Below are 19,262 nucleotides of genomic sequence, written 5' to 3'. Positions count from 1 at the left end.
TAACATAACATCACTTGTTTACAAAAGTACCTACATTAGAACCGCGAAAGATTTAAAAACAGAACTAGATCTGGTTTTATAAATTACGTAGACCCAGCATGACCAGGTGGTTAAGGTACTCGACTCATAATCTAAGGGTCTCAGGTTTGAATCCTCATTCGCTCCAAACCTGCTCGCCCTTTCACCCGTGGGGACGATATAATGTGATAGTCAATTCCACTATTCGTTGGCAAAAAAGTAGTCTAAGAGTTGGTGGTGGATAGTGATGATTGTTGCCTTCCCTCTAGTCTTACACTGCTAAATTATGGAAGACTAGAGTAGATAGTTCTCGTGTTGCTTTGCACGGAAAAAACAAAACAGTTATATATTTGAAAATTCATTTTTTAAATATTGTCACTATGCCTAGCCTCAGTTACTTTATTTAGAAATTTGTCGCTTGATTTATACAAACAAAATTTTATGTTCAAATCGTAACTAGATTTGTTTTAAAGTTGATGAAATAAAAATATAAGTGTCATATTAAATTACCATAACAGAGATCCAATGGAATTAGCCTTTAAGTAATTTTAAATACTTGAAAGCGTAGTATTTGATCATAATGGTCAGAAAAACTTATTTAAAGAAGTAAAAGAACTTCTTTAAAAATTATTTATAGATGCAAATTTTGCTTTTCTACCCATTCCACCACAAGAGGTTTTCCACGACATGACTTCTTTATCAGAACACTGCATTTCATTTAATTTGGTGATTTAAAGTGACATTCGAATTAAACTGGAACTAATTAAACTGGAACTTGGTACATTAATAATTATAAATTAAATTAATATTTATATTTCATTTTTGTGCATTATCAATAAGTCCCTGTTGGGTCATTGGCATGTTTAAGTATTTACAATATTATAATCCGGAATTTAATTCCGTCACTTCATACACAGCACGCAGATTGTGTATGGGATAAAGTTAGAGTATAATTTATATACACTTATATATACATTACTTAATAATTAGAGAAAGTGATTGTTGTTTTTTTCATTGATCAGTGACTAATTAGTCAGCAAAAGTGTTTTACTACACAAGTTAAGGTTAAGTAGTTAACCGCTGTTTCCTGCTGGATTATTATGATTAATATTAACATTAGTTTCTTTGTTTTCTGGTAGAAGTGTCATGTTTTTATACATGTTTTTATTTACAAGTTCCAGCAGAAATATTGATAGTATCTTCTTAACTATACTGTTTTTCAGTGGGAATTTTATTTGTATATTTCTTTCGTTTACACCAGTGTTTTACATCATTAAGTTTGTGGTTAACTTAGGGAAAGAAGTATTCTCCAAAATGTGTTTTAAGGTTAATTTTCTAAGTTTTGAAATTATTAGTAAGAGTGTTTTTACAATCGAAATATTCAGATTAGTTTTGTTATGTTTTATCGAAGTTAAAGACCAACTAACAATTTCACGTTAATTTTAATTGGTCATACAATGTAATAAACGTACTCTTAAATTCTTATTTTGTTTTTTAATGGTTTAACGGATATTTTTAAGGTGTGACCCGGCGCTTCCACACATGTTATAGAAGCCTAATAGCAAGCACGTGAGTTTCATGAACTGAATATCTGGCAAATAGTGTTGTTCAAATAGCGTATATCCTGTACATTCCCCTGCTGACAAAACCAACACGTGTTTTACCCAAAAGCAGCTGGCTGTGGAACTTTCATCTGTTACTGCATCTTTCTTCTTGTCGTGAACAAATATTTTTTTGTGAGCTGTAGTAACATTTTTGCTCTTTCAAATTTAAAATCTTATTAAATATCACTCTGTGTTCCAGCTGCTTTAAATTAGAAATAACACTTGTCAGACTTGTTTATAAATGTTTCTTAAACAAGCTAAATGACAATATACCATCATTAAGCTTAATTATAACTTTTATAGTCAATTTTGGTATCTAATTTCATTAACCAGAGGCGTTATACATGTTGACTCAGTTGTTTTCAAGATTCATTAATTAACTGAGCAGGCTAGACAACACGATACTGTCAGGTGGGTACACCATAAACTTAAAAATGTGGTACTCAGATTAAAAAATAAAGGGAACACAGGTGGTGAGAATCCTTAAATAAAGAGAGGTACGAAAGATTTAGTCAGCATAAATTAATTTGAAAAGTGTGTGGGACAAGCAGACGGCTTGGCGTATTCAACAAAAACACTAAAATATGTATTGTAGAAAAAACATGTTTAACAGTAGTAGAATGAACGATTAGAAATAATTAAGAACTGGATTGAATAAAACTGACATTTACATAAGAGGGAACTGAACTTAAGTAGACAATAGAAAGTAAACTTCAAAATGAACATGCAAATTGTCAGATGTCAGTAAACAACAATGATAACTCTTTAAAAACTGACCAACACAAGCACAAACACAGTAGTTTATTACAATAATATTCAGAAGAGCTGACAATTAAATCACCTTCTTACTCATTCATTTTACAGGAAATATTGCATCAAAGAGCGTGAAAAGAGTGAAAACTGATGAAGGCTAGGGTTAAAATAGCTAGTATTAATATCTACCATTAAACCTACAACTCTGGTATTGATTTTCAGACATCCATAAGATTCTTTTGTTCCGAGTAACAAATTTCAAAACATTTATGCATCGAAAACTTTAATAAATATATAGGAAGAAAATAATAGTTTAAGAAATTCTATAATACTAATAAAAAACGTTGCAGAATATCTTTTAATGAAAATCAGAAACACTTTACTAAATAGCCTCAAATCTTTATGGTGAAATAGCGTTGCAATTAAAGATCAAATAATAATACGTCATACTAAAAGTGGCATACCATTTTCTGAGACAGAACTAGATATGTTACTGTACTAAACAATACACAACCGAAAGTCACAATGTAAAGCTAAAGCTCAAAGTTCCAATACAGTACGATATCCAGGATTACTAGATAATTTACATTATAATACAATATACTTATATATATATATTATAATTTACATTATAATACAATATACTTATATATATATATTATAATTTACATTATAATACAATATACTTATATATATATATTATAATTTACATTATAATACAATATACTTATATATATGTATTATAATTTACATTATAATACAATATACTTATATATATATATTATAATTTACATTATAATACAATATACTTATATATATATATATTATAATTTACATTATAATACAATATACTTATATATATATATATTATAATTTACATAATAATACAATATACTTATATATATTATAATTTACATAATAATACAATATACTTATATATATATATATTATAATTTACATTATAATACAACATATATATATTACAATTAATTTAATTATTACTGCTGAATACAATAATAAAAAATAAATAGTGATAACACTTAATAAATTTCAGAGCCCTTATACAGAAACATAAAGTAACTTTGTAATCAATAGCAATCTATATATGCATACTGGACGTACTTCCACAGGGTCCACGAAAGTGTTCTGCTTCAATGGTAAAAATTATTTTTATTTCTTGCTTTTGAATTTTCTATGTCATTCTGTGTTGTAACCTATAAAGTACATAATCATTACGTTATAAACTACAACGTTAAGCGTACCTTATGGGGCGTTATTTTAGTGTCTACTGACTGACAGACAAATAACACACTGTTGTACCGTGGTGCAATTGGCTAAAACCGGTGACCCTTCCAGGCGGGTGGAGGCCATATTTCGGAGAAATAATAGCACGTCTCGCTGTCACATTCTCTATCTCCTTAATTGTTAATTGTAGAAAATAAATTATATATCAAAATACTTTTTTTCAAAAATAAACTACATAAATGTATTCATGTTTTGCAATTTCAAAAATTTTATATCAACATCGACCCGTCAGTCTCTGCATGTGCTAAACGGTTAATCTGAGGAAATGTTTATTTAAGAACAGAAGTGTTTTTTTTTTGTAGATTTGTTTGTTCTGAAGTTAAGCACAAAGCTACATAATAGGCTACCTGTGCTCTGCTCACCACGGGTGTCGAAACCCCATTTATAGCTTTTGTGAGGGAATTTCACGAAAAACATTAACAAGTACTCCTTTCACTGATTGAAAGAAATACCTTGAAAGTAAGAGCATCAACAGAAAAACGCATAAGAAGAGAAACGTGCTTGATCATATATTTGTTGGTCTGTAGTTTATATATGTATATAACTATTATCATGTCGGTATTACATACATTAATACTTTTCTTGTTCCAGGTAGAATAAATTGATCTAAATTTATTTGAATATCTTCCTTTTGACACTTCTTATAGAAATGACAACTCTTGAAAAATGCTCACTTTGGTTATGGTCTTTTTTTTTGGTTCAGAAAATTACGAGGTTAGTTAACAACCAGCGAGAAGACCCTTGCAGCTACTGTACTTAGCGAACCTAAGCTCTTCATTGTTCTGGATGCACTCATTGGATCGAAACCCAAACATTTTGGTCAACAATACATTGTAGTCAGTCTCCTTTGCTTAGGAACAAATGCGATGTATTTTCCCCTATTGAGTGAAATGACAAAAGACCGCTGTAAATGGCCCACCAGACAATCGTATTTTGTATAAACTCCAATTCGAAACATCGGGTTGACTACACATTTTATGTTTATTCATCAATATTTTTAGAAAAATCGTTGAATTGTTTTAACAGGCATCTGCTAGACATAATAAAATACAAAGCAATGAGGCAGATTAGAAATTTGCTTATACAAAACAAATTACACTACACAAAACACAACTTAGCTGATAGTTACATACATAAGAGCAAAGTGAAAAAATTCAGTAATAAAATAAACTAGTACCATGACAGCAAAACGAACCTTAGAGAAACTCACACAGTAAAAAAAAATAAACAAAGTTTTGAACAGAAACTCGTACGTTGAACAAGATAATGTACAATATCAAATGACATCTCGTAGAGTACATAATCATATCAAATTGTAATATATTATATTTTTCATGTTACTTAAGAAAAATAACCAAACCAATGGAAACAGATTTTGGGAACACGAATCAGCCCAATTAAACCCAGGAATACCTTATAAAGATCAGTAAATACGAATTAAATAGTAATCATAACTTGATTTTTAAGCACAGAAATTAAAGCAAACCGAGAATTTTCAGAAACTCAAAAATAAGTAACGGTTTATTTCAAACCACGTGCAGTAGAGAGTTGGAACGACAGCAACAAGAAGCTACTGCCACAGTGTTCAGCTTACAAATCATACTTAATACGAACATTATAACATCAACATACAGCAAATTTATATGAACATTCATGTCACTAGTTTTATTTAAATAACTACGTAAAACAAATGTGGGTATGAGTTAACGATTTAAGTATTTAAATCCAGTTAATTGTATATGAACAAGAATAAAACTTCACACCTGACTGCACATATATTTAACAAAAACCCGCAATTTATAGAGATTAAAATAGTAATGAAATTATGCTGTTCCTACGTTTTGTAAGTAACTAATTGATTACACAGCTTTTATGTACAACACTGCATAATAATATCTCATAAGGAAAAAATACATGATGATACATATAAATTAAATAAACAAACAACACGGATTTTTTTTTTACGTACTTATATGTGACTCCATCGATTTCTTTAACTGAAATACATTTAATAAAATCTTGAACCCTTTGAATAATTGTCTTTTTTCGAGCCATTTTTTCTTTGGTTAAACGATGTTCGTCGTTTGCCCCGTATATATCTTCATACCTCTGATTCATTCATTTGTTTTCTTCACAAAATAGATAAGTACAGTGGACAGTTTGAGCATGACAATGTGTTTGCTAACTTACCAGGCCCGGCATGGCTAGGTAGTTAAGGCACTTGACTCGTAATCCGAGGGTAAATTAATGCTAAAGAGAAGGGGCAATTCTCAATTGTGAACAAATTAATGTTTTCAATTTTCCTAGGCACTCCAAACATAAAGAGGTGTCTGCTAAGACAGTATTCGTCCTTTATATCATTGAGGGGAGGCTACAACTTTGTTCATGTCCATCGTGAACTTCAATATGTAAATATGTAATGAATAGGTTATGTTTAACGATAGAGAGTTGGTGACATGACGTATAATTAACACTTGTTTCCCTAAACTAACGACCAACTCTACCTCTTGCCTGACGTATAGCAACAACAAGATGCCGGTAAAACATGGTACAAGAAACTGGAATGGCCTCTCCACCTCTTTGTTTCATTATGGTTAATATTACCAGTAATAAATATTCGTTAATATTTACCTGTTTCTTTCAAGCATAAATAAAAAAAAAATAAGTGCCTACAACAAAATCGTATTTTCTGATGCTATCTGTTTTTCATCAGAACGATATTGTACACCATCACGAGGTGAATACTACGTTTATGATATTAGAATACTCTAATCTTCCATAATACCTTGTATTATATGTCTTGCTGCATTATAAGTCACAAATAATCTTGGCAAGTAACATATTTATTTATATAGTTGTCTCACGCTGGTACAGCGGTAAGTTTACGGATTTACAACGCTAAAATCAGAGGTTCGATTTCCCTCGGTGGACTCAGCAGATAGCTCGATGTGGCTTTGCTATAAGAAAGCACGCAGACACACATTTATATAGTCATTTATAATGAATAATATACTTCAATACTAGCCTATTGGTTACCAAAATGAAAAAAACTATCGTAAGAGACTTCGAACATCATACAAAATTTATCCAAACAACCTTCCATGAAATGTAAAACTTAAATACTGCCAACAATGTAAGAAATAAGCACGTTTAGCAAAGGTAAATTATTTGTCCAGTTTGTGAGTATTTTTCTCTGCTGAAGGATTACAATGACAAGAATAAAGTCCATAAGTCTTGTTTTTACCAAACTGTTCTTCTTCTTTCAACAATTTATAGTTTTACTTACTGACCAACAAAATAACGTCTTCCCCCCCTCCCTCATTATAGTAGTTTAGCTAAAATCTCAATAAACCAGTGAAGAGCACTCAGCAGCATATATTTCTAGAATGTGGCTGCCTTCACGTCTTTAAATATTATTATGATTTACATCTATGTAAAAATATTTTCCTTGTTCAGGTTTAATTACAACAATATGTTCGTTTGAAACTGCTAAGGTCTTCTTTATTGGACAAGCATCTTAATAAACATAAATATCATAATGTCGTTTGTTTCCACGTAAAGTAAGAATCTTTTTATAATGGTAGAGAAACGTGTAATGTTTTCTGGTTCTATCTAAATGAAACTTCTTGATTTCGTCATGCTTATAATGGCCTAAATGCATTACGCGTTGTTTTGTTTATTATTTTCACTTTAAAATCTTCATACTACATTATTCATTTTTCTAAGCCACATCACATTAGAGGAGTATCTTATCTTAAATGTTCTGTACCATTGTATTTATTAAGTAAATATCTACGTATTCCGTCGCCATGATAAAATTTGCGCGAGTGCGTGAACTTAGCAAGTTGAGCAAACAAAAAGTTTTATATATCTGAATGTTCATCGTTGAAGACACGCCCTCTCAGATTAAATATCTCATGTTGTTTTGCTGTTCGACTCTCAAATTTTAATGATGCTTTTGATTTAAGGTGAAGGCTACATTAACTGTTGTTTTTATTTTCATCCTTTCAGGCCACGAGCGATCTCAGCCCGAGAACCGGATGTATGGTATGTCTGAATCTCTTATTTTATGCAGCGTACGGGAAACGTAACTATTCTAAATTCAGTGATCTAACTTGTAACGCATTGTAAAGAAAACTTACAATTCTCACATGTCACTAACATGAAAATGTGCTTTCGTTTACAGAAGTATTTCACACGATGTCAGTGAATTCATCTTCGTAATATTTCTTCACATAGCTATTTTATTAAAGGATCGCTTGAACCATTATAGATCACGGGAACTTTTAATGTTTATCTCTTAAGAATGTAAAATGTATACCTGTTCATCACATCTGTTTGTTTCTTTCTTTTAACTTCGTGGAAGTACATAATGATAAATCCTCATAAGTAAATCAGTTTTAAAAAATACGTAATAAGATTTATTTATAGGATATTTCACATTTTTCTAAGTTACTGAATTTCTTTTTAACTGAAAAGTCTTACATTTTGTATTCTTACCCAGTGCTTCATATATTCATAATGCTTTTCTCGTCGAATAGTCTCACGGCACCGCACATTATAAAAACTTTAAGGTTTGTTCATACACATTGTGCTGATCTACGGAGATGCAAGAGTGAAAATGAGAAAGCTATGTAACAATGACATAGTACATTAGACATAGCTTCCAAACTGTAATTACGGTTGATTTTACATGGTAAATCAGTGAACAACATGAGTACCGTGTTTCTCCGAAAATAAGACAGGGCTTATATTAATTTTCACTCCAAAATATGACACTAGGGCTTATTTTCGGGGGATGTCTTATTTTGATATATTAAAAAAATGAAGTTACAAAGTAAAACTATTAAACTAACCATTTAAAATAAACTATTATTAAACTATTAAACTAACTGATTAATACTTAAACAAACTAATTAACTAACTATTAAACTAATTAATAAATTAATTTTTTTTTGTTTCTTTCCTCTTCCTGCCACTCTTAACTGGGGCTTATTTTAAGGGTAGGGCTTATATTAAAACTATCCCCAAAAATCACACTAGGTTTTATTTTATGGGTAGGTCTTATTATCGGAGAAACACGGTATGTGTGTTTGATCTTACGATAGAAACACCAGTGATATTATACACTTGTGTGTGTATGAGGGTTTATGGTCTAATTTCCCGAACAGTGTGTAGTTGTGTACGTAATGTTTAATAAAAATGGTTAATAATGAAAATCACCAAACAGTTTAAGATCATCTATGCCTAACTTGAAAGACATTTCTGAAAAGTGTTTAGTATCTAATACGTATCTGATTTTGTTCTAGAAATTGCTACAAAACTTTTTATAAATATTACATAGTTTTACCTCAGGAATTAGCGAAACTTTATGAATATCTTCCTGACTTTACACATTAAATTAGCGAAAAATAGCAAACAGTTTACAAACTAAACCTAACTTTGCACAAGAAATAAGCAAGCACTTTATGAAAATGTACGTGACTTTATATTAGAAATTAGAGAACATTTGACGGGAAATGTGCAACAAGTAGCAGATATTTGTTCTAACTTTAGTTTTCAATATTCTATTCATCAGAATTCTCTTTTTATAATTTTATAATGACACCGTCATAATTTGTTTTGTACTTCATAATGCTTGCTAGTGTAGGAATTCAGTATTGAAATTAACAATTTGAGATTCAGTAACTTACATGTTTTTCTTCCAGTGTATGATAAATATATATACTGACTTGTTTTGGTCCTGTTGTCGTAAAATGTTTGACAGTATTTATAGAATGAAGCGAGATCCTTTGAGCATCTAGTATGCAAAACAGATCTCAGTAAGATATGATTTTATTCCAAACTGATTTTACCTGCTATACTTATTCCAATACATTTTCACTAAACTGATGATTAAAAACGTGGGCACATCGTGACATCGAAAGAGGAAGATTGACGATTGTACTGAATCGTGACAGATGAATATGTTTGTTAATAACAATCTAGTGTATTTGTTGCACCTCTGTGATATAAACAGCAGTTTACTGTCAGAGATAAACCGGTTGTTCTGTCTTTCCTCTTTTCTTTTTTTTCGATGTGTTTTTTTTCCTTTATTAACTGCTCAGTTCGGGTCTTCCAATATGTCAGTATTTTATAGTTACGTATATGTCGATAACTTATTCAATCTTTTTGTCTCTCAACTGCTGTATTCTTGGTTCGTAACTTAATAGATGTATGTAACTGATTCTCTGTATTCATATATTTTATCCACCTATATCTGTTCAAAATTATATACCTAAATTTATCCATATAACTTTCATGAAGAGGTGAGAGTTTTGTGTGTCACAGTTTGTATCATACATTAGATCAAGAGCAGCCAGATAAGGTTTCAATAAACCATCTTTTTCATAACTTCCCTGCTCACTGAAACCTGTGTCCAAGATACAGTTTCTATGCTTTGCTAGTGAAATACGCCTCACTAAATCAAACACTGATATTCTCTGTCCACTCTAATTTAGGAGTTCTATGTAATGTAAAGCATTTGGGGTGAAAGCAAGGAAAAATGTTATAATATGTCAACAACATTACAGTTGACGTATCCATGTCAACGTCAACGAGGTCTTTTGTCCAGTACCAGAACTCATCAGGCTGGCTGGGACATGGTAGAGGTCTAGATACTATTTAATGTACCAAGATTATTAAGGGTTTAACCTAATTAAATCGTGCTTATAAATATTTTGAGTTAAGTCATTTATAAATCAGACTTTTAGGGTATGGATTAATTGTACAGTATTCTTTATTTATTTTTTATAAATTTTTATGCCAATTATTTATATTTATTATTTCATTTGTTCATAAGAATGGGCAACTCAGAAGTCTGGTCTTTTTATTCCTTAAGTAGAGTAAGTAATCAAATCGTTAGAACTTATAAGCGAAAGCGTAAAATAATATTCTATAATATATCAACTACATAACATCTGGTCCGGCATGGCCAGATGGTTCAGGCATCTGAGGGTCGCGGGTTCGAATCTCCGTCGCGTTAAACATGCTCGCACTTTCAGCCATGGGGGCATTATTATGTGATGGTCAATCCTACCATTCGTTGATAAAAGAGTTGGCAGTGGGTGGTGATGACTAGCTGCCTTTCCTCTAGTCTTACACTGCTAAGTTAAGGACCACTAGCTCACATAGCCCTAGTGTAGCTTTGCGCAAAATTAAAAACAGAATAAACAAATATAACATATGTCATATCCAGTGCTGACAAGGCCTTTCAACCATACCAATTGACAAACTAAACCACCAACTCTGAAATATTCCTGTTCAGTATAACTGATGCGTTCATGTTCTGTTGATATTGAATTTGGTTTGATTATTTATTTTACTTGGGAATCATTTGTAGGCACTACGACATATAAGAAAACTTTGATTTATAGAACAAGAATTATGTTTAAGAAGGTTGTATTCTATCTGTATCTGAAGAAACAAAGCATTGTGAAAATAGCTGTATAAACAAAATAAATAAAAACTCACAATAAACACTATTTTATTTATATAAAGTGATTCCTTATGATCTATTCTTGACGTACAATTTTGAACTTTTTAGGTATTCTAGACTGCTTCGATAAACATTTCAATTTTCATATCATGTGCGTCCAGCTAATATCTAAGTTATACTGGTAAAAATATAGCTTACAACACCGATGAAATTTGTTTAGTTTCAAGAATATATTACGCATAAGAGAATGAGTGAACTTTGTATTATTTTTCTTTCGGTCAGTCTGTTCAGTTTAATGGAGTATTTAGGTTTTTAGTAAATTTGTTATTGTTTCTTATTAATTACAAAGCGACATAAACAGCTATCAGTGCTTTCACGATGACTAGGAACCTATTTGAAGTTAAACGCATATTCTAAAAATAACTGGTATGGGTATTAAAACTTTAATTAAAATAAAGTACAAAACAACGTTTCGACTTTTTTGGATCATCTTCAGATTAACAAAGGGACTTACAAACTAAGGAGGTCGAAACGTTGTTTTGTACTTTACTTTAATTAAAGTTTCAATACCCTATCAGTGCTTTGCCTACCGTGGATATCGAAACCCAGTTTCTAGTAGAAAAAGCACAGAAACATACCGTTGTATTTGAATCAGTGTCAGTTTTAGTGTATACTTCGCTACTCGATCGATCAGCTATGAAATTGTATAAGTAAATTTATTTTTACATTAATTTAGAATCATTAGCGAGGTATTTCCATTTCAACTTCATTTGTAAACTTTGGCATACAAATCAATCACGACTGTGAAGGCAGCTGGTGGAAACGTTAAAGAAGGAATAATATAACTTGTTATCGTTAAATGGATTGAACTTGGCCTTGTTTTCAGCAAATGATGTAAACGAATCCCGCCCAGCGAAAGAACAATGTTAAACAATAGTTAATGACTCACTGCACTGTGATAGTTATATTATTGAATTTTGTGTCCTGATTGAGTTGTTTGGAACGGTATTGTTGGCATTGTCTCAAGGCAATGTTTTATTGTTAGATTAAGATAAAATTAAAAACGAAACGGAATGTTTCAAAGAAATCTTGTCTTTAAAAGTCTGTAGACTGTGCATGTACTGCAAGCTACAAAATTACCTTTTGTTTTTTCATTCTAATTTTTATCTTTTATTTTTTAAGTCAAACTTCATTTGCTTTTGTTGAATAGCCAGATCTGAGCCACAGCATTTCAATTACGTGACATAATATCCAGACATAACGAACCGAGTAAAATTATTCTTAGAATAAAACGTTTATATCTTAATATTTGCAGTTATCATAGAACATTATTTGATTTTTGTTTTTAGTGGAGTTTGTTTTCAACGAATTTTTTCTAAAGAATTACTTTAATAGCTAGTGATAATATGTCATATATAAATATATTTGCCTTTTCGGTTTCATGTTTTAATTAGATTGTAGACAAATATGCGTATTCCACTTGCAAAAACAAACTTTAATTAAACGCGTCAAATCAATGTTTTAGTTTTGTCTAAATCAAAAATCATTAAAAACAAATACAAAATTTTCGGTTCTGTAAAAAACTTGAGACATTATATTTCGCACTACGAATTTTCTACAGGTATTCTTACTTCTACACACGTTTAAAAACATGTATTATTGTTCAAGCTTTGAGCAATAATTGTGAAATTTAATATCTTTTTCAGTAATATCCAATTCTTAGAATCTATCACATATGTTAATACTAAAGAGAGATAGGAGTTTAATAAGGAGGGAGACAATAACAGTTATAATACTTAGATAAAACGTTTTGTTGGTAGTACACAAGATATATGTTCAGTCTGAAGGAGAGTGCGTTGTAAATAAAACAACAGAGTAAATATTAATAACGAACAAAATGATTTCTTCAAAATCCTTCACTTTAATAATGTATATTCTTCCATTGCTTAACTCGAAGACAGAGCGAAGATATTACAACAACGTATTAATGTAGTTTTACGTGATTTATTGTACATCCAGATGAATAAAGCTGTCTTATTTTCTAAATATATATAGTTTAACTGTTTCATTTCCTCTTATACCCCGCTGGTACAGCAGTAAGTCTATGGATTTAGAACGCTAAAATCAGAGGTTCGATTCCCCTCGGTGGAATCAGCAAATAGCCTGATGTGGCTTTGCATGGCCAGGTTGGTCAAGGCGTTCGATTCGTAATCCGAGGGTTGCACCAAACATGCTCACCCTTTCAGCCGAATGGCGTTATAATGTGACGGTCAAACCCACTATTCGTTGGTAAAAGAGTAGCCCAAGATTTGGCGGTGGGTGGTAACGACTAGCTGCCTTCCCTCTAGTCTTACAATGCTAAATTAGGGGCTGCCAGCGCAGATAGCCCTCGAGTAGCTGTGCGCGAAATTCAAAACAAACAAACAAACAAATCAATGGGGGGAAAAAACACAAAATTTAGTCACAATTGTTATCACTTTTATGTAAGCAACAATTTTGCCAGAACACAGAAACGCTTAATCTAAAAAGCATAACCCTAACATCAACTCGTTAATTATACAAAAAACACACACAAAGAAATAAAGAATATAGATGGAAGAAATTATCCGAAACAAAACATGTCAAAAGAATACTGTATGACATCAAGTACAAGAGTACAATTTTATTTAGGTGAAACTGGAAGAGAACTAACTGACCACAGGGATAAAAGGACACTTGATAGGGTGTCGTATATTTATTTATTCTTAAGCGCAATGCTACTCAATGAGCTATTTGTGTTGTGCCCACTACAAGTATTGAAACTCGATGTTTAGCGTTCGTTATCAGCACTCAGACGTACCACTGAGTCTTTTGATAGAAAAAAGACTTTGCATTCCGAAACAACATTATAATTCTTCGTTGTAAAACTGACATAAAGAGAAGAAATGTCGCATAAGTTAAATTGATCGAAACTTTAAAATACATTTTTTCATCTGTGTTCTGAATGTTCTTTTATCTCTATGAATTATAATATATATAGTTCTACACCTTTTTACATTCACATGTTTTGTATTTTTCATTTTGTTAATATGTTTTTATATAATTTTGTTTTATAGCAAAGTCATTTGGAGGCTATCTGTTGTGTTCATCTCGGGTAATTGAACACCGGAATTTAGCTTTGCTAAGTCCGTAGAGTTACCGTTGTCCCACCGGGAGACTTTCTATAAATATTTTCTGTCACATGTGTGTAATTTAACATGCACTACTGAAATAACTTTCAGTTTGTTTTTGAATTTCGCGCAAAGCTACATAAGGGTTATCTAGGCTAGCCGTCCCTAATTTAGCAGTGAGGAAAGGCAGAGGGAAGGCAGCTAACCATCACCACCACCGCCATCTTTTGAGCTACTCTTTTACCAACGAATACTGGGATTGACCGTCACATTATAACGCCTCCACGGCTAAAAGGGCGAGCATGTTTGATGTGACAGGGATTCGAACCCGCAATCCTCAGATTGCGAGTCGAGTGCCTTAACCACCTGGCCATGACGGGCCAATTTAAACATGGATAAATATATTTGTCAACAACCTGAAACTGAAACTAATTACAAAACTATTGATAAAAAAAACACGTAAATAATTTCGTTGAGCCTCGGTGGACATAGCGCAACTAACCCATTGTGTAATACTGCGCTAAACAACAAAAAAACGACAACAATTTCATTGAGAATAAAATAATTAGGGCCATTTACAAAATAAAACTGCTATCGAGAATATAAGACAAAACCATTTCGAAAGTAAAGAAAATCATTTTAGTGAAATAATTATGTTCACAAATAAATAAAAGAGGCATTCAGATTAGAAAAAAAATAAAAGAACTCCTTTTTTATTTGTAAAGAAAGAACCTCCGCTGCGTAACTTATAACCTAAAAATTTCAGAATTTATCTAAGAAATAAAACTTGGCGGCCATTTTTAACCGAAATGTGTACAGTGTTTGATGTAAAGCCATGGAACGGCATTGTATATTCCCTGCTTCTAAATATTTGTTTTTTTTTATATTTTTATGAAGACTTGACATACACTTAGCTAGGATAACCAGCCCAAAACATGAACTGAGTTGGGCTTCAATACTACCCTCTGTTTCCTACCCTCTAACCGGAAGTGTAGAAGATTTGTCAGTATCCTTTATTGGCTTCTTCCGACATGCTGAGCCGTATAGTTGTCACTAAATATACGGATTTTACTAATTCTTACGCTTTCCTAACGATACAGTTTCCTCACATGTCACATGCCCTTGCTACGCTCTTTCGTAACGCCACATTCCTAAAATGTGGAATGTTCATGTAATCCATTTCTGTGGTAAAACAGCCAGTTCCCAAGCTGATGACATCTCAACGTCATTTTTTCCCGTGATTACACAATTTCACGTCGTGTATTCCGTGATACTACACTTTCCTACTATGTCACATTTTTCCTATAATAAGTTGGTTTTTTAGTGTATTACACATCGGTTTCTTCAGTGTTATACATGTATCGAGCCTTATAATTCCGTTATGGAAACAACTTTCGTGTCTATCGTATTTCCAGAAATATCTGTTTTATAACATGCTACATATTTGTTGATGTCTCATTATCTTCGACATTACATATCAAAGTTTTTTCTACGTCAGGCGCAACTTGGCCAGGTGGTTCGACTCGTTAGATGAAGATCGTGGATTTGAATTCCTGTGACACCAAACACGCTCGCCATTTCAGCATTATAATGTGACGATCAATCTCGCTATTTGTTAATAAAAGAATAGTCCAAGTGTTGGCGGTGGGTGGTGATGACTAGCTGCTTTCCCACTAGCTTACATTGCTATATTAAGGGCGGCTAGCGCAGATAGCCCTCGTATAGCTTTGCGCGAAATTAAAAAACAAACAAAAACAAAGACTTGTGTTGTTTTAAAGATAATTAAGTCAGTGAAGTCTGCATTCCAATTATTTGCCCTACTTTATTTCTGAACTTTGAACAACTAAGTTAATCCATTTGGCTGCTCGACTAATTCCATACTTTTATGTTTTTATTTGCTTCTTAGAAGGACATAAATATGTTATATGAAAAACTGTTGAAATAAGTACATATGGCTTGTTAGATTATAAAATTCGTTATTTTAATATGCCCTCTAAATGAATGGTTCAACTGAGAAAAGTACAACTGATACTGTATAAGAAACTTTCTTTTTTCCCATAATATTCTTTTAGACTCCACTTTCAGCAGTATAGGCGAACTAACTTAGATTTGCTTTATTTTCCTTAACTTCATTCATGTCAATTAGAACATTATAAAAATTGCATATTAAGAAATTGGTTTAATAAAGCCTCCAGCTATTACAACAGATCTTGCAACTACCTTACAAAGACATTAGATTAATATCTGTATGCTCCGGTACTACTACTAAGGCCTCGTTAAGCATATTTTTTCATTGAAATAAAATCTTTGGTTCCCTTCTTTGTTTGTTTTGTTACTGAATATAAAGTTACATAATGGGATCTCTATTATATTTCCACTGGAGTAATCTAACCTTCAATTTTAATGTTATAAGCCCTCAATCTTATCGATAAGTCACGGAAGGAAGATACAATCAGTCCTATGTAAAACTGGTACGTCAGTGAATATAAATTTCAGCAAGTGGCTGTGACCTGTTGACATCCGCCGCTAATCATCTGTTCCAAAAAGTTCAACAAACATAACAGCCAACTTTATCTGGTAAAAGTTTGGCAAAAACTGTGAGCGAAAGTTTGAATCCTTGTGATCTTTGTGTGTCCAAAGTACATTAGAAGAATATTCATGGAGCACAAGACTAAAATGGAACACTTATCTGTTGGTTTATTTCATCTTGAGTAGTCAAGACAACAGGTATTGTTGAGTTTCAATTGGGAAGATTCCGGGAAGGTATGTTCTTGTATTTAGTATTTACGGACTGTGAATCTGAGATTTATGACTCGTGGTCCGTCACCGTAAAAAGTTTTTCTCACTTTGAGCTGTGGGTGCATTATAAAAGAAACGATAACCCTAGAGTCAAAGCAGGTGCCGTTGTCTCGCTGTCTTCCCTCTATTTTGTCAATTTACAGTTAATGGCAGCTATGCAAAGATTACCTTTTTTGTCTCTTTGCGTGAAACCCTGCAAAGAACTTTAAGAGTGGGTTTTGGGCAACGCCCTTACCACGAAACCTCAGACATTTTGCTAGCTCTGGGATTTTTTAGTATATTATTATCTCTTCAAAGCATCGTTTATGGTTCGGTATTCTTTGTCCTGTAATTATTAAAGTTCCATCTCCTAATTGATGTTTTTGAAAATTCATTTGCCTTACCTTCCCCTACTATATTTAGAAATTCATCATTTTGTTCCAGCATCCCTTGTAACTGAGGTTTATCTTCAAAATTTCATCTTCTTTTATCTCTCCGTTTAAAACCCCTTTGGCTAAAGCACCTTCACTTCTTATTGTTCTTGCTCTACTCTTTTAGTCTATATGTGATAGCGAGTAAAACTGGATATAGAATATCATTAAACACAAACACGTCTACAATAGCTTCTCCCTTAAACTAATTGCACTCTAGTTAATGATGTCATATTTAACTCCACTTGCTCTGCGCTAATCCCTCTTAGTGTAACATAACCTGTATACTGATTTATTCTAAGATTGTGCTACTTTTCCGTCTGATTTACGATTTACAAATTTAAGTCAATTAAACAGCCATGTTTGTTTGTTTGTTTTAAGAACATTAACATTACAATATTGTGTGTGTCTTGCTTGATTTCTCAAACAATCAATACTTTTCTTGTTGTCATACGCTAGTAAAATGTCCACATTTGCCATGTTTAAATCCTGCTAAAAATATTTATTCGCATCTTGATTTGTACAGTTGTTTGTAATGACTTATGTGAATATGTGATGTACATCCACCCCATATACCAAATATTTTGAACTCGTTACTTTTACACTTCCCTGACAGAGTAAATAATCTTGGGTTTCTGCGTGTGGTAAAATATTCATCCACTTTGCCCAATATTTGACAAACTAATTTTAGTTTTGTATCACTAAGATATTTGAGATAGCGTTAATGTATTCTTGTAAGAGCATTCCTAGCTGCTCCCCACCAGCTTCTTCAGTACAGTTACTAATTATCCATTCATTAACTATATGTATATATTCCCTCCTACCACTACATTTCTACTGTATGCCTCAGGTATCAGTTAAATGTTACTAAATGTTCTAAAACAGAGGTTTCTTAAACTTTCCTGACTCGTAACCCGCCTGAGTAGTAAGGCAGGTAGGTGTCTGGGACCCGTGCATAATTGTAGGAGAGACTTAGTTAATATGCTAATATTATTCAGTAAAAATCTATTAGTATTATTCTTATAACTTTAAAGTAAATTTATATTTCTGTTTCACCATGTCTTGTTATGTGATCCATCCCTTTCTCTTTTGTGACCCACAGTTTGAGAAACACTAATTTAAAGTTGTGTTCCTCTTGCTACGTTCCCATTTGTAAGCATCTAATGCTTTAGGTAATGAATGAATTTATATCTTTCTTTGAATCTAGTATGTCTCGTTCAAATTCTGTACTCTAAATATTTTTTTTTAGAATATCTACACACTTTCATAAAATTATTATATGTAGAAACTTTGAATTATATTTAAATCTAAATATGAATAGCATGTAATGGGATGAAAAGGAATGAAACTATACGTATAACGGAAATAAAGCACTCGACGTTAAAATAGGTATACAACTGAAACTCTAATAATATCTGTGAGGATACCAACCTGAAAAACTATATCTAAAGAATATTATATTGAGGATTAATTGCACATTTATAAAGAATGGAGTTTTAAGTCCTGTGCCGTACTTGAAAACACTTCCTTCTTCGTCAGTAATGCTTAACCTTATGACTATTGTTTATATGTATATAAATTATTTTGTTCTATAAGGTCAAACTGTTAAAACTGTTACTGCGTTGTAAACATTTATTGAAAATGTAAATTATTGTATAAAGTATATGTTTGAGTTGTTATGTGATATTGTCTTTTTAGAGCGATTTAAACTTATGATCATTTGTTGTATGCGTCAGGATGAGTAACA

At 32.0% G+C, this 19,262-nt stretch overlaps 1 protein-coding gene across 7 annotated transcripts in view; it reads left to right on the top strand.

Annotated features, from left to right (window-relative positions):
• LOC143237729 (uncharacterized) overlaps positions 1 to 19,262 on the top strand; it is a 265,149-nt gene that overhangs the window by 155,831 nt on the left and 90,056 nt on the right. For 6 of the 7 annotated variants that reach the window (XM_076477265.1, XM_076477266.1, XM_076477261.1 and 3 more), the window contains one exon: positions 7,692 to 7,727. The exons of the other annotated variant lie outside the window; for it this stretch is intronic. In XM_076477265.1, coding sequence (XP_076333380.1) covers positions 7,692 to 7,727 — 36 coding nt within the window. The remainder of the gene's footprint in view (positions 1 to 7,691; positions 7,728 to 19,262) is intronic. 7 annotated transcript variants of the gene reach the window in all.

This window comes from Tachypleus tridentatus, chromosome 13 (assembly GCF_004210375.1).
Source record: "Tachypleus tridentatus isolate NWPU-2018 chromosome 13, ASM421037v1, whole genome shotgun sequence".
Classification (NCBI taxonomy): Eukaryota; Metazoa; Arthropoda; class Merostomata; order Xiphosura; family Limulidae; genus Tachypleus; species Tachypleus tridentatus.
This window is presented reverse-complemented; position numbering and strand designations above follow the sequence as displayed.